This window comes from Lissotriton helveticus, chromosome 7 (genome assembly GCF_964261635.1).
Source record: "Lissotriton helveticus chromosome 7, aLisHel1.1, whole genome shotgun sequence".
NCBI classification, from domain to species: domain Eukaryota; kingdom Metazoa; phylum Chordata; class Amphibia; order Caudata; family Salamandridae; genus Lissotriton; species Lissotriton helveticus.
Window position 1 is genome coordinate 139,098,227 of NC_136068.1, and position 16,370 is coordinate 139,114,596.

Sequence of the window (16,370 nt, forward strand, 5' to 3'; positions counted from 1 at the left end):
TACGACCACTCATCCCACATTGAAATGGGATTATAAAAACCTTTAAGTAAGATGGAATAAACCAGCTGAACATTACCAAATGAAAATGGTGCAACAATGGCTCGTGGAAGATCCTTTTGTGAGCTTCTTGGCTGTCGAAGTGTCTCATCTTGCTCAGGAGGGATAGCCTCGGAATCCATCAGGCAACCTGTAGTGGTTAACAAAAAAAAAAAAATACACATGGGCAGTCACTTCCATAAGAGTGTCCAAACGTTTTCTTCATATAGAGATTGAACCTGCAGATAACTTCTGGACTGGAAATACAAGTGGCTGACCTTTGGTAAAGCTGCTCCCAAGTTTATAAGTAGAGGCTTTGAACAACTTCACAAAGGTGTTAAGCATGCACTTCAACCCCTTTTGTTACTACTTCGGCTTTACCAGGATAAACTCCAGCAACAGCAGGAGTAATTCAGTCTGCAAAGCAGAAAATATCTAATTCTCAAATTGGGAAAATCCTGCAAAATTCCAATAGAAACGGCAGGTTATGTGCCTGCATGCTTAATGTCCTTTAGAAGACTACAGACGTCAAAAATTCAACATGTGGATTAAATCCACAAGCGACAGTACAAGGATATTTTAACCAAGATAATGCCATGAGTTTAAAAAGAGGCTAACTTGCTACTTCTAATGCAATGTTTTCATCCACTGGGGATCAACAGTTACATTTTCCAACATAAGATAAACAAGTTATTTTATTTTTAGAATACACGCAATATTGCCTTTCAAATGCCTCAGTCACAGGATCAGAACCGAAATCTAAAGTAAAGGACCCAGAAGCCCATAAGACTTTGTTCTTCACAGCATAAGTGAAGGTTGGTAACAAGACTCAACTCGCAGCACAATTATGGAAACTCCTTGTATGAAAATATTCCTGAAACCAAACTTATGATTCCAGAGCACTGCAGTCTCTCAGAACTACAACCCGAGAAGGAGAAAAGCATCCGTTAGTTCTGCCAGGCAATCAAACTGGTTATGCACATCAGATAAAATTGCTGGGGCCTACTCACGGACTACACCATCCGAACAAAAGTGCTCTTTCGCTCATATCCCCTTACTTCAATATAGATATCACTATCAGTAACCCGCTGTGACATTTGATCATCCACATAAAATCACCAAAGTGTCACTCTTCCAGTGCATGACACGTGAAAGGAAGGTGGGGCTTTCAGAAGCAGGTGAAGTGGATTACCACACTGCCCACCTTAAAAACAATTTAGCATTGAAAATCCACCTTATTCATGAAGGTCTGCTACCACTAGTAATGTTAGTTTTTGCATTACACCAGATACGCCAACTGTTGGCCTTGGTATTTAATTGGGCTTCTTTGGTGGAGTATTATTCAGCTTGTGTTGGGAGTAGACACTATGCTTGGCCATATAATGCAATGTTTTGATGGGGTGTGTGTTGGGGTGTTCAGTTGGCGTCATAAGCACATGGTGGCATTCTTGATCTGATATTTGCCTTCCATTTGTTTTCTCCCAAGGTGAAAGTTGGACTTGAACGTTATGCAAACGTTACTTTGCATGCTGTATCGAACAGCACAGAAATGATTTAGAGGTCAGAAAAGAATGTTGGGGCAGTCAGCTGTGATGGAGTAAATTGGCAGAGCAGTGGGTGGCTCAATAGAGAAGCAGGTCTTACTCGATAATACTGATTTACCACAAGTATGCATAAATGTAACCATCTGTAGGGACTGTGCTTTCCTGGATACCAGTCTGTCAGACATTACTTGTAACTCGCAAACCTCTATTTGGTTTTCACCAATTAGGCCGAAATCAGGTGGTCAGATTTGCCAACGGCCTCATGCAGTAGTGGGTAACGACATTTATACATCTGTTACCACTCCATGGCTGACATGGTCTGTGTTTCGCGTGAAATCTGATGTCATTTGTTGTCGGGAGGTGCATGTTGCAGCATCTTTATGTGATTGTCACCATATTTGTGCCTGTGATCACCATATTGACAAGCCCCTGTCCAGGGGGAGCACGGTTTCCAAGCAGATTACATTTAGAGCTCCAAAATTAAAATTGTTGAACCATTCTACACAGCTCATCACCCCTGCAGGATGCTGGAGTGGAATGTGCAATGGAGAGTGTAAAAGATTCGGACTATGTAAAACTTCTTAACTTAGGTAGCTTGGCAATCTACCCACAGTTAGAGAGAAAGTGTTATTAAAAAGCATTTGTGTACATGGGCAACTAAGACTCCTGTCATCCTGGTTCTTTTTTATAAAGCAGGTGTGGTCACAAAAAGGAAAAATCAGAACACAGGCAAAGGTTGTCCAATCAAGAGGTGCCAAGGTAACAATGTACCAAGTTTCTTATCAGCCTGCCTGGTTCTAGGTCTCTTAAAAGAGACCTAACACAGATTGGTAGGTCACTATATATTGCTGTGCAGAAATAAAGCCTTGCTTCTACAGACCAATCATAAGGTCTTGGCCAAAGGCATAACCAATAGACAGGTTTCTGTGCAATTTCAATGGGTTTTCCTCCAAAGGAGGAACGCAGTGGAAATCCTGCTACAATCCACTAATCTAGGGTACATGTACAAAGGCTTAAAGAGATGGAGTCTTGTAACAAGTGCATGATCAGTGAGGCTCTAGATAATGGATTGATCCAAAAGGTTATTAGAGGGCAACTTTCCAACAAAAGTGCATGCCATCATTACGAGTCATGGTTGTTTGTCTATGAAAATATTACCTGACCCACCTTAAAGTTCATGGGTGTATGCGCACATGTCCTCTGCACATTCTAACCCAGCATTTCATTTTCACAGCTTCAAAAAGGCCTGTACATCTCTCCTGCTCACCTCACCCGCCACTCAAATTCCCTCTGCCTACTACGTTGCCCTTGGATTTGTGGTAATGTGGTGGTGCAGGTGTTCAATCACTGGATAGAAGGACATTTAGTGGATTAGGACAGCAGATGGGGCAAAAGAGAACAGCAGCATGAATGGAGACTGGTCTAGAGAGGTATGTGGACAGGAGTATGGGGTATTTAAGCAGGTGGTAGTCTGATGGAAAGCATTATTTGGCATGGAGACGGACTCCCTGGCCAAGTTATGAGCGTTTGTCTCCGTGTCTTAGGGTTTCTTCACATTGCCTAAATTTGCCATTGTCTGGGGGTTGGGGTTATCACTCCAAACATCCAAGTCTACCAGTTTCAATTAGGGTGCCAGTTTCCCCGACCTAAAGTGTGCTCCTCGTGGCTGAGCCCTGTGTTTTATTCTCTATCCTGATGTGTGCATTTCTCGCCACACTATTTTGGTCTCGGGACGTTTCCTCCTCCCAATGACCAGATTTATAGTTTGCCAACTACCATACTGCCTACATGACAGAAGATTTACATACAACTAGAGGAGCATATTCACAAGTTTAGTATCCCAACCGCCCACGATAACCTGCTAATTAAACCCCCCCACCCTCCATGCCAATGATATATAAAATATATAAACAGGCTTTCAATGGACTCTAGGGCCAGAGATGCAATGCTTCCACCTGGCACATTTGGCTTATTTCTTTTAATTCCGCTAATAGTCAATGTTGGGCAAACCCCTACCAAGAAGTTTTCTACAGACCAATTTCACATGTAAAATAAAACAGTCCTACAAAAATAGAGATTGTCCTGATAAGCTGCATCCTAACACCAGCATACTGATCAGGAGTTTATCCAGGTCCTTGCAGTGGCTGGGAACAGTAAATACTAGCAAAAGTTCAGTTGCTTCACACCAACTAAGAATTGGTACTCACAATGGAAAGTGCTCTTCTCTCTCTAAGCGTGGATAAACAGTTATGGCCTAGCTCATGGGAAATGATAGGAGGCTCAATACTGAAAAAAGTTGTGTGTGTATGTTTGCTGGCAGTTCCAACACAACTATAGAACAATGAGGATTCATCTGTCCCACTCCTCTGAACAAAGGTTCTACAGGAGGCCAGTCACCATGTCCTACAGGAGCGACTAACGCACCCCCAAATACACTGCTACTGCTCATGGCTTGTGGAAAGGGGCCAAGATGTGGGGAGGCGATCCTTGACAATACAGAGAATGTCACCAAAGGAGGTCCCTGAAGAGCAATCTATAGTTTGATAAACTCCTCAGATCAGACTGCTGGAAAAGTAAAGACAGGAGAATGTTTCAGGGAAGTCTTTGAAAGGCCTAATGAGGACGAATTATGATGTTAGCGGCCATGTAGTCTGCCTGTATATTCAATAAATAGCAATACAGAGTTCAAAACAAATTATCCTACTGCTCACTTTCAAAGGCTTAAGCCTGCAAAATGTCAACAAGTTCAAAGGGAAAGTCAACAGCAAATTAAGTTTAACTCGGGTGGAGTAAAAAGGCCTGTTGAGAAGAATCCGACTAGGACCCTGCGGAACAGTCCAGAGAATCAAAGTGAAGTAGTAATATACCAGAGTTGCTCTAAAACGAATCCTCAAAGGCCTCAATAAATCTACTCACCCACTCACTACGGTAAGTCAGATGTAATCAGGACTAGCCATTTTTAGGACCTACTCACCTATTCTGGCAAAATGACAGATAGATGTTCTGTTCACTCAAACTGAATGAGCAATAAAGATGCCTTCAATTCTCATTTTTAACCTGCCACATTTGCTCTGCATTCAGAAACCGATCTAAAGTCAGTTTGCCTTCCTACATTTACTTCTCTCAGACTGAAGTTGGAGGATTTTGTAAAGAGAGTTGTGTGACAATTTCACTGTGCAAAATTAAAGGCTATAAGATTAGGCCTTTTCCTAAAACACTGAAATAGCTAATAAGTGAATTGTATAAACATTTCAAAATGTTTCAGCAATTAAGAAAGTACATTTTTGTATTTGAGTGGTAAAAAAATATTTAGGATGAAAAATCAGAACACTTTACTCTGATGTGCAAATGATAAATATTTTAGCTGAAACCCACTTTCATAACATTTGTTTGCACACAGTTTAAGCAGTAAAACTGCATATTAGTGGGAAAAATTGTGGCCACTTTAATGGCAAATGTGCGGTCTGTAAATGACAGTGCACTACCACATCATGTAGTAATATATTTATTAAAATAGAGTTTTAAACATGCTGAGGGGGTCAGGTCTACCCTATAGGTGGGATAGATTCCTATCATACACGGAGTAACCGTTTAGTTTATTAAATACTTGTAAACGTTTTTTTTACAGTAGAAATGCTGAACTCATATTTGAAGGTGCTCCCATGTGATAATGAAAAGAGACTCCATAAAACAAAATGTTTACTTAAGATCACACAATTTGAGACTGGTTTAAGGGTCAATTACATTACAGTTAGATCGAGTAGTTTATTCAAGTTACTAGACCTGCAAGTAAAGGAAAGTTTTTATAAATATTCAAGGCCTGCCTCTGCTCCAAAACCTGAAGAGTGTCAAAGGCCAACCAAGCGCAGTAGAACATCCTGTTGCTTCCAAGTGCAACTTTGAGTCAAGATCAAAGATGCGCTCTTCATTAACCTGAAAAGACCTAGTACAGGGTCTGAAGCTGAGGGGTGTTACACTTGCTTGACTTTTCATATCAGTGGCAAGTGAGGGCTCAAGGGCTTTGTTCGTTACACTTATGGTAGTTGGGGATTCCCATGACCGCAGGCAATGGCAGTCTCTTAATATCTCTGGAAACAAATACATCTTGATTGATGCAGACCATGTCACAATGTAATACTATGCAGCACCGCTGAGAAGCACCAGTGCACCTTTACAAGCTAGGGTTTCTATTGTCTTAATCACTCTTCCACCACCCAATAAATAATCGAACAGAAGGGTCATACCAATACAAATGAAGGTATTGTGGGAAGAGAGTGAAATGACCTACATAGTTTCTACATCATATCACATCCAGGCCAATGTCTTTAATCGCTTGGTAATACCATTAAGGTCCAGACGAGGCACTAACACTAGAAATGGCTGCCGCTAATGAAACTAAGTGCTTCATTGGTCCACTTCTCTTTAACAGCATCTTTTTCCTTGATTACACGTTCAGTTGGTGGATTACAGCCAGGTGTAGAAACAGGTCACCTGTTTGTGCCTCTTGTGGGTGCACCAGGTTGTTGACAAGCCTGCTGTCAAAAGTGTCTCTCCAGATGCAGACTGCGTCTGCAGAGCAGTCTGGATAGGGCACTTTAAAGGAAAATCACACCACACTAGTTCTGGCAGTGCAAACTGTAGAAACACCTCCTGCGCCGTTTTGCTGTATAAATGTGGGACTGCTACCCCATCTGATGTGCCAGTTCAGAGTCCTATACGACCCTCCCCAAAAAAAACGGTACTCAGGGTTGCTGTGCAAACAGGGCTCAGGTCTGCCAGTCGGCAAGCTACCTAAAGGTGAGGTGACATCACCTGATGCTCATCCCTTGCTGGAAGAGCTATACACCTGTGCTGAGGCACCTAGAAGCCAGTCTGCTTGCTGAGGTAAGGAGCCTGCAAACCTTGTATGGGGAAAGTGATTGTTCAGCACGAGCCAAGTGCAATAGGTCCAAGGTGCTGGTGGGACTTCAACATAAAGTCTGAAGTGTGATCTGAATACCGTAGGGCATGTGGGCCTTCAGTCTCTTTGGAAACCTTTCCAGACAGGAAGCATGGCGACTTGTCCCGAGGTCACAGAAGATAGGTTGGAGCAGCAATCCAAGTCAGCTGGTCTGTCATATTGCCCAGATAAGCCTGTGCGTGGCAACACCTCAGAAAGATCAGCAAGTGCACGGTTGCACAGTAGGAAGGAGATAAACGTATGCATTGCTGCACCGATGCTGGAGAATCTACCTATGCAGAGCTGGCAAGTCCCAGCCCAAGATAAATCCTTCCATTGGGGGACCCTTCCCTGCATGCGTGACTGCAGCCAAGCCAGAACCATCTCGAGCACTGGTGGCAGCTGTTACTATAGTCTTTTTTGGTGCTCACCTCCCCCAATAACCTTCTCCATAAATTCCATCACCAACACTCACCAACAGTGCACCTCATCATTCCATTGCCTCCGATGTGCACTAATTTTTTTTTATAGTGCTACTCCTAGTTCACTTACACTTCGTTCTGTATGGTATATGTTCTTTGCAGCTGGCACATTAACCCTATGAGCAACTTTAAGGCGAGCCAAAACTGCCACTAGACAAAATTCAATCTCACCAGTAGGTACATCACCAGAGTTCTCTTGACATTGGTATTGTTGCCTGAAAACTGCCTGCTGCACAAGTTCATGTGCTGTTAAACATGTACCACTGAGCCCCCCACCATAGTCACCACCAGGTGTGGCTGCACTGGTCGCACCGCATTAAAGCCAGTACTACTCCTAGCAATGGTACATGACGAGCATTTCCTGAAATGGGGTCAGCTAATCTTAGCCAAAGTATTTTTTTCTTGGGTGAGCCCCTTATGCCAAGGAGTACATTCAAAATGTCAGTGCCAGGAATTTACCATAGATATTTTAATCACAGTCATGGGTACCACTAAAAATTCCCTCTGGTATACAAGGATCAGCATTTTGCTGATGACACCCACTATAAAATGAGTACAGGAAAAATTATGACGAGTTTCCTCAACTATCATTTCAAACATTTTGCTATGGATCCACCCCATTTGCAAAGAAGTAGGTGAATCATGTCAGGGCCTTTAGCCAGGTGAGGTGCCCCTGCCGTTGGTTAGGACTGGACTAGCAGCTTTCTCAGTTAAGACAGTGAGAGTCTCCCCAGCCAATGGTGTCTTCATAGAAACATGTCAGGACCTGCAGTTTGCCATAGACAACACATCCCATCCACATGCTATTAGGGCCCTTGTCCATAAGGCAAGAATAACTTTCAGAAAGCCAGACCAGCAGCACGCATAACAGACATTCGCACGATCTCTCCTACACCTTTGTACTGTCACACTTGCACCCATACTGCCACTCACACTTCCGTTAGTCAATCTGCTTTTATTGCGTTAGAAAATCTTGCCCTACTGCTTCACCGGCCTTGCAGCGAAGCTAAATAAAACCACTATATACACTACTCAAATATTATACTGCCTTGACAATGATCGTTACAATTGAGTGGTCTCCCTAGGAGTTCAGTCACACTCTTGTCTCTGAGCAGGCAAGATGAACAGAGGGGGCCCGTATGAATGCAGGCTGAGGGTTTTTTGAGAGCAGGGTGAGTGGTGTGATGCCAACGTGCAAAGTGAGCTGTGTGACAAGAGTGCCTAGGTGAATGTACCGTGAGCTATGTGACACAGTAGGGTGAGAGAAGTGACTGCAGGGTGAGTTATGTGACAATTTGGGTGCAGGTGATCGTGCAGAATAGGAGGAATTAAAGCATGGTAAGTGGTGTGCTTGTTTGAATGAAATTGCAGAGCGAGCTGAGAGTGAAGTGTCACATGAGTGCAGTACGAGTAGTGTGCTTGTGCAAGTGCAGGGTGAAAAGCACAAGTGCATGGTAAGTGGAGTGAGGGCAGTGTGAGCCATGTGCTCATGTCACCGCAGGGAGAATGGCATCAGTTCACTGCAAGGGGGTACAAGTGCAATGAGTCTATGTGAGTGCAGGTTGAGCGGTGATCTTGTGTTAGTGCAGGGTGAGAAGAGGATGAACGTTTTGGGTGCAGGGTAACATCATGAATGCAGTGTGATCGCAGTGAGTGTAGGTTAGGAGAAGGATGAATGGTGCGAGTGCATGTTGAGCATTGAAAACGAGGAGGGAGTTGTTAGACCGTAGGATGTATTCTCAGACACCTGGAGCAACTCTGCATTGTATTGACAGCTGACGTAGGGATTTCAGAAACAAGCTAAACTTTTGCTATTAAGGGGGGGGATGGAGGAAATAGTATGCTGATCCTACAACAAACTTTTAGTCTGATTAAGATTACCAGCTGATCACATTTCTATGGGCACCCCAGATATTTTGATGTACCAGCCAATACAAAAATAAGCAAAAATCCCCTAAATCCAGCATATTTAGCACTTCTATGCATACTTGAAACAGCAAATATAAATAGAAAACACTGTTCAAGGCGGAACAAAAATAATTCATGACTAAATAATTGAAGGAAACAGACCAGTTACAAATGAATACATACCATTTTATTTACAACCCTATCTAGCATCAAGGCAACGCCTTTGCGTAATCTTAAATTGTCAAAACAGTTCTTTTGGAAAGTTGGCATCCCTACTCCCCAAGATGCTTTTTCACTAAATTCATTCTCCCACGGTAGCAGTAAAAATATAAGAAATGTAAAGACTGGGAAGAGTGGGCACCCAGGGGACAGGAAACCGTGAAAAAGACAGCTCACAAAATGTATGCAATAAAGGTCTTTTAAAAACAGGTGAAAACTCGGGTGTGGCGGAGCTAGGACTCCAGACACTGCACAGCCGATACCACAGCACCTCGAGCGTAGACACGGAGTGGGGGGAGGCTAAAGCTCTTTCTGCTCTATTGGCTTTGCGCACCTTCATGCAACGATCAGGTGGTCCCAGGATTCTTTGAGCCAGCCCTAACCTCTTAAACAGCTAATTGTATTCTGGCGTTTGTATTTTTCGGTTTAACGGGGCATCTTTAGGAATAAAAGCCAATATTTGAGGGAGATTTTGAAAAAAAATAATAAATGGAAATTAATTGGCCCATTAAAGCAACAAATGTTCTAAGATGCACAAATGTGACAAGATCTTAGAAAGTTTCACGACAGTCATGGCAGAGAGGGGCGCGTGCTTTGGAGCAGTTTAATTGCTATGGAATGTTTCTGCAGCACAGGCATGACTCCAGGCCAATGGCATAGGGGAACTGTACCAAACGTTGCGAATATCTCTGTAGAATACACATGAACAGAGAAGCCTCGTAAAAACTAACGAAAGGGAAACATGGATTAACAATTTATAACCTCTAGGGTGGACCTAATTATTCATAGGTGAACCGCCCCGTCCCTAAAATAATAATACTAACGTGTCTGTGCACCGGAAAGCGCGCAGTTCGTGCAGAGGTCGCTCGTCCTCCTTGAACCTCTTGCAGGTGCGTTACTCGCGTAAGGTCACGAAAAGTGCGGCTCGTCTTCTCTCGTCTCGCGGCGTCCTTCGAAAGCACGTTTTTTGGGACGACGACCTGCCTCGTATTTGTACCCGTAGCAGCGTCCTCTCAGGACCAATAGGGGTGCTGTTGTCAGTTACCGGCGTCGCTTCCCATTGGACGGCAGATGCGCAGCGCGCAAGCGTTTTAGGAAACGTGTTTCGTTCGTCACCGCGTAGGCTGGCAGGAGGCAGACATTTCGTTGAATACAACTACAAATGAAATAACGAGAAGGTACCGCATGTCTGTCCTAGGTCTGTTCTTGAGAAAATGTATTAACAGACTGTTTGTTGCACACTGGAACTTCACATAGTATGGGGAAGTATTTTATTGGTATGGTCAGTTTTGGGATTGGAAACCAAATACTGTAGGGACCCATGAATTGGGAGGTGAGGTATGGCAGAAGAAAGTGATGGAATCATAAGGGGCCGGGCTTGAAAAGCCAAGTCTGACTGTCTACTTATACATTTACTTTATTTTTTTTTTAAACGCAGAGCCAGCAGCTAAAAAAGAAAACGATATTTGATAATCATTTTATGTGTAATCCGGTGGTTTAGGGAGGGATGGGGCATGGGAGGGGGTAGGAGGAGTGCTATGTGCACTCTCTAAGTGCACCTGTGTATTTGGCCGGCCGTCTCAGGCCGACCAAAACACACATGCGCACTTAGGTTTCTCCAGCCCGGCTGCATTCAGCAGCCAGGCTGGAGAAAAGGCTGGAGAAAACACACCGACTCCCTTGTCTGACCGGGCATCTTTCTAGCTAGCTCAGGCGAATCAGGGCGGGGATTGGACAGGGAGTCTGAAGCAGCCCCACGGAAGAAGAAGCACCCTGCGGGAAGCGGCCTTCAATTTATGGTACGTTTGAAATAAAAAAAAATTATTCTCCCCTTGTGCGCGGCCCCACCTCACTACCTTTTGAATGTGGCGGCTGACACCGTTTGCAACAAGGACAAATGTGACAGCAAATCTTTTGTAGCTTACCTGATTGGTTACAAAGAGGCTGCAGTTAAAAATATCTTAAGTCACCTGCTGCAGAGATCTTTGTGTGCCCAGCAGTTTTGCGGGAGTATAATAGCAGTAAGATAACGCCGTTGCAGAATGCATTTCTGGTAGAGTTCTGTGTTTTGTCCAATCACAGTTTTGACTCATAAAGTAGCATAGAGGGTTAACATGCCTGCTGCAAAGCACATCATGTTACATTACAGACAGTGCCTTTAATGGTCCGGTACTGAGTACCGGCACTTTTTTATTTTGCGAAGGAGAGTACCAGCACTTCTCAAGGGAATCGTAATACTTTTAATTGGAGAGTACCTTCACTTCTCAGAAACAAGCAGGTACTCTAGTACAGAGTACCTGCACTTCTATTTTTCCATTTCAATCACTGATTACAGATCACAAATTTGTATTTTATGTAGGTAGGTGGGCTACTGCTTTTGACACTGAGATAATTTTGTTTATTTCTGTTCATAAATTGCAATCCTTCTATTAAAGCGCAATGATCTATTTACCAGCTTCAAGGAAGTGCATGCAAACTGTAAGTCAATGGTTTAGATCCTCATTGTGTTTTTAGGTCTCGGACCGAAGGGTGGCTTGCCAGCCGGAAGTCAGAGATTTAATGATCTTCAGTAGGGCAGTTTAACCCGCCTCTCTCCTCTGTCTCTCCTCCATTGGCTGGCTTCCTAAACGGAGGCCAGCCATTGGAGGAGAGAGGCGTCCCTCGAAAGAAGCTCCGTCTCTTTCGGATTCGGGGGCGTGTTCGTGCTGTTCTTTCCACTTTTTAGCCACGCCCCTTTTTAGAACGCCGAACACGCCCCCGAATCTGAAAATGTTTTGAAGCTTGCGGCCGCCATTTTTTTTTATCGGTGAACGCTGGCACGAGTGGATCCTGCTGCTGCTCCAGAGTCTCTGCGTCTGCCGGTGATAATCGCCCCTCATTGTCTGCGTTTTCCATCCTCCCGCCCTCCTCCCGTTGTCAGCGATCCATTTGTTCCCGCCTCCTCCCTGTTGTCCATGTTCTCTATCCTCCCCTTCCCTTTGTTGTGCCTTGTATATCCCCCGCCCTCCCTCCCGTTGTCCGGGCCTTCTCCCTCCCGCCCGCCCACTGTCCGTGCCTCCCCTCGCAAATGCCAGGTACCCACTCCACCCCTGCCTCATGCTAGCCATTGCCTCTCCGCGCTGAGGTAACACACGCACACATCGTAGGCACAGCAGGCGAGTACCGGTGCATGGAGGGTCTGCAGGACTGAGCACGCCCTGTGGTCCGTAATACCTGCCCCGCGAGGGGTAGAACTAGAAACAGACGCGCGCACAGCCCAGAAGCCGCTACTTGCCGTTTCAGTGTATAGACAGCGGGTTCCGACGAGTTACAGAATAAACAACAGTAGCTTAAGATTTAACAATATCAACAACAGCTGCGGGTACAAACAGCTAATTCAGAGGCCGATTGACTTTTTATTTCCAAACACATTCTAAATGCGTGTACATTTTGCAAGTGGTGCGATGCTTCTTCATTTTTTTTCACGCACCCATGGATTAGACCATTTCTGGCAGAGGCTTGCCAGCCTCTGAATGCCCGCACCCTATCCTAATGCCCAACCCCAACCCCCTCCCACCCCTCCCCACACACTGTAGCTTCCGGGATATGACCCGCAGTCGGGCAGGCTGCAAGTGTCAGAAACATTAGTATACCGCAGAAGAAAGGAGTAAAGTATGGGGTATCAGAAGCCGACAGCAGTTTCCACTCTACTCCACCCTAGTTGCATAACATCAAGGAATACCGAACATGGCTTATGAGCAGTGACATAAACTGAATTACCCATCTCCTGCGTCCCTAAAATGAAAGTGCAACAGACAGCAATCAGAAGTGGCTTGTTAGATACGTAGCGCTATACAAATACTCCAAAATAAATACAAACCACGAACAAGTGGATTGGGGTGGGAGGGTGTGTGTGCAGAAACCTTGCTTGGGGGCTCTCTTTTACAGGGCAATTAGGGGCCACCAGCACGTGGTTAAAGAAGCCCTGCACATTGAACCCCTGCTCTCTCTTAAGACGGACCGCTGTGCGGGCTGGGGCTGTCGCAGTCGGAGCCCAGCCTCCTCTTGGCTCTTCAGTCTCTGTGGAAAAGAAGCACAAACAATCTCTCCCTTACATGTTCGTGGGTGGCACGGAAGGAGGGAGCTTCGCTCGACTATGGGGGTCTGTGGCATTGTTGTGTCTGGTAGCCCAGTGCAGTGTATATATGCCCCAGGATGCCAATCATTTTTAAGTCGAGCTCAAATAATGTCGGAGCTGTTTTCCCCACTGACATAGACTGAGAATGGCCAGCGGAAGGGAGTGCACATGTGAATGGATGGCAGGCATATCCAGGGGGCAGTGTTCAGGATTGTTGCGGGTGCACCTGGCTTTCGGGACGGGGTGGCGATCGTTTCAAATCGCCTGAGATGATTTACCTTGACTAAGACGTAAAAGTTTGAGTGCGTAGGCATATATAAAGGATGCACCACTTTACTAAACACAAGAATGCCACCCCCCTCGTTAAACTAAATTCTTCTTCTTACACTTTACCCCCCCACAATCACGGGTGCACGTTGGGGGGGACAGGGGAGGGTAAGAGGGGTGTTAGGCGGGCACCTGTTCCGTCCGACACTCAGGTAGGAACTCATATGCCTTGGGGGGGTCGGGCGCTCATGAAGCAGATAACGTAAGATACCGCCAAGAGCTGAAGGTGGCACATGCAGTCTTGATCCCCCCATTACCACGTGGCAGGAGCAGAAAGATCTCATGCACACCAATGCATGACAACCCCCACCTTTACAAAAACCCCAGACCAAGCCGACAGCAAATCATACATGAGCGACCCACTCCGGGCTGCATCTAATCAGAGAATATTCCAGCGCTGCGAAGTCACGGCAGTAATAAAAGCGCTCTAAATGCGACAACAAAAACATGGACACAAATTAATATTTACTGCCAGTACTGGTGGCATGAATACACACACGAATATGTCGACACTTAAGAAAATGTGCCCGCATGGTCAGAAATCTGATACAAAAACAGTCACGTTTTGAGGAATAACGGAGCTGATACACTGCATGGTAAGCCCAGAGGATGTGTGTAAACTTGTGAGTAAACTGAGAACTTCTTAGCTCAGCCTAAAGTAAGGGCACATTTTTTAGGTCGAGGACCGAAGGCTGGCTTGCCAGCCGGAAGTCGGAGATTTAGTGTCTTTCAGTAGGGTGCTTAAACCCGCCTCTCTCCTCGTCTCTCCTCCATTGGCTGTCTTCCTAAACGGAGGCCAGCCATTGGAGGAGAGAGGCGTCCCTCGAAAGAAGCTCCGTCTCTTTCGGAGTCGGGGGCGTGTTCCTGCTGTTCTTTCCACTTTTTAGCCACGCCCCTTTTTAGAACGCCGAATACGCCCCCGAATCCGAAATTTGCGGAGCTTTGCGGCTGCCATTTTTCTTTCCCGGTGAACGCTGGCACGAGTGGATCCTGCTGCTGCTCCAGAGTCTCTGCGTCTGCCGGTGAGGATCGTCTTGTTTTTTGGGTTGTTTTCTGGAACAGCCCCGCTGCCATTGCAGGTAAGTTACACCCCTCATTGTCTGCGTTTTCCATCCTCCCGCCCTCCTCCCGTTGTCAGCAATCCATTTGTTCCCGCCTCCTCCCTGTTGTCCATGTTCTCTATCCTCCCCTTCCCGTTGTTGTGCCTTGTTTATCCCCTGCCCTCCCTCCCGTTGTCCGTGCCTTCTCCCTCCCGCCCGCCCACTGTCCGTGCCTCCCCTCGCAAATGCCAGGGACCCACTCCACCCCTGCCTCATGCTAGCCATTGCCTCTCAGCGCTGAGGTAACACACGCACACATCGTAGGCACAGCAGGCGAGCACCGGTGCATGGAGGGGCTGCGGGGCTGAGCACGCCCTGTGGTCCAAGATGGCTTCCCTGAGCCTCAACTTCTCCCGTAACAAGAGCATTAGCAGGAATGCGACGTGGAGCGGAAGAACCTAATCATAGTGTGCAGGGAAATACCGGGGCAGGGCGAGCTGAGGGGTGGAGGGCCGCGTGGGGCGCACAGCTACGGGGAGCAGAGGCTCCCTTCATTGCGGGCAGAAGCGCCGCTCTGTCTGAAGATGACTTCATATTTGCGCCCTTGTATCTGTAATGATGAATGTCAACAGTCTTTACCATAACTCGGGGTCTGTGAGGAGCGTTGAGGGGTGATGTCACCCAAGCTTGCGAGCTTCTGATGCATGCTGTGGCAGCGTGTACAGTGGCAGTGTGTGAAGGGGCATGAGAAGTAGCACGAGTGCGAGGGAAAGGTGCGTACAGAGTGAGAAGTATGGTGGGCATGTAGCGGCAGTGTGTAGGAAGGTGGCTACCTGACTATGGTTACCCCAGATTTTTTGCCCTGTGTTTAGCTGGTTTTTGACTTAGTTGGCCTGGTTCCCTGCTAATCAGGGCCCCAGGCTATCTGCTCTCTCTGTAAAATGGATTCCATGTACCCTAGGTACATACCACAATTGGAAATGGACTCCTTGTCAGCCCCTGTACCATGCACTATAGGTGCTCAGGGCATAGGTGCCACCAAGGCCTACCAGGGGCTGCAGCATATCTTTTGCCACCCCTGGCTGGTTCTTAAATTGACACAACTGGCTGATCACTCAGCTGGGGTAAGGTGGTGTAATCACCCCTTGCTTAGATATAGTATACCTATATCTAAACCTATATCTGGACACATATAAACCTGTGAGCCACTCCTATGAAAGGCCTCATCAATCCTGGAGGCAGAGTGCGTGGTTTAATGTGAGATGAAGCTCTAGCATGAGCTGAGCCTGTCTGCAGCCGTCGGGAACAAATCCCTAAGCTGTTTCAGGATAATGCCATACCATATACTATTAAGTGCATTATAATCCTCGCGGTTATATTGCAACTTTGGTTTGGCTTTATCAAAACATGTCGTGTAAGGTGTCATACGATTTGGAATACTATCCCCTCACCAGTTCTGGCGACGGGGATAGCATTCCACCCCTCTAGAGGGAGAAGACATGTTACTTTACTGAAATGCGGTTAATTTCTAAAAGGGCCTCAGATCCACAAAATGGATGCTTCTGCCACAGACACAAGTCTGACCCCCTGAAGCTGACCGAAACTCAGCCAAAGGGGCCTGGACAAAGGGTTTCCTGTCGCAGGGAGGTGTCACACCCCCCCAGACAGGAGATAGTGGATTGTAGCAGGGAGGTTTGAAAGAAACCAGACACTGCATGGGGAGCACAAGGCTTCCCCTTGCATAATCCGGTCAAACCG

At 46.1% G+C, this 16,370-nt stretch overlaps 1 protein-coding gene across 2 annotated transcripts in view; it reads right to left on the reverse strand.

Annotated features, from left to right (window-relative positions):
• LOC144768247 (targeting protein for Xklp2-A-like) overlaps positions 1-10,083 on the reverse strand; it is a 124,370-nt gene extending 114,287 nt beyond the window's left edge. For both annotated transcript variants that reach the window (XM_078651768.1, XM_078651767.1), the window contains exons 1-2: positions 9,953-10,083; positions 77-187 (exon numbers count right to left, since the gene is read on the reverse strand). In XM_078651768.1, the coding sequence (XP_078507894.1) occupies positions 77-179 (103 nt within the window). In that variant the 5' untranslated portion in view covers positions 180-187; positions 9,953-10,083. The remainder of the gene's footprint in view (positions 1-76; positions 188-9,952) is intronic.
• Positions 10,084-16,370: the final 6,287 nt, after the last annotated feature.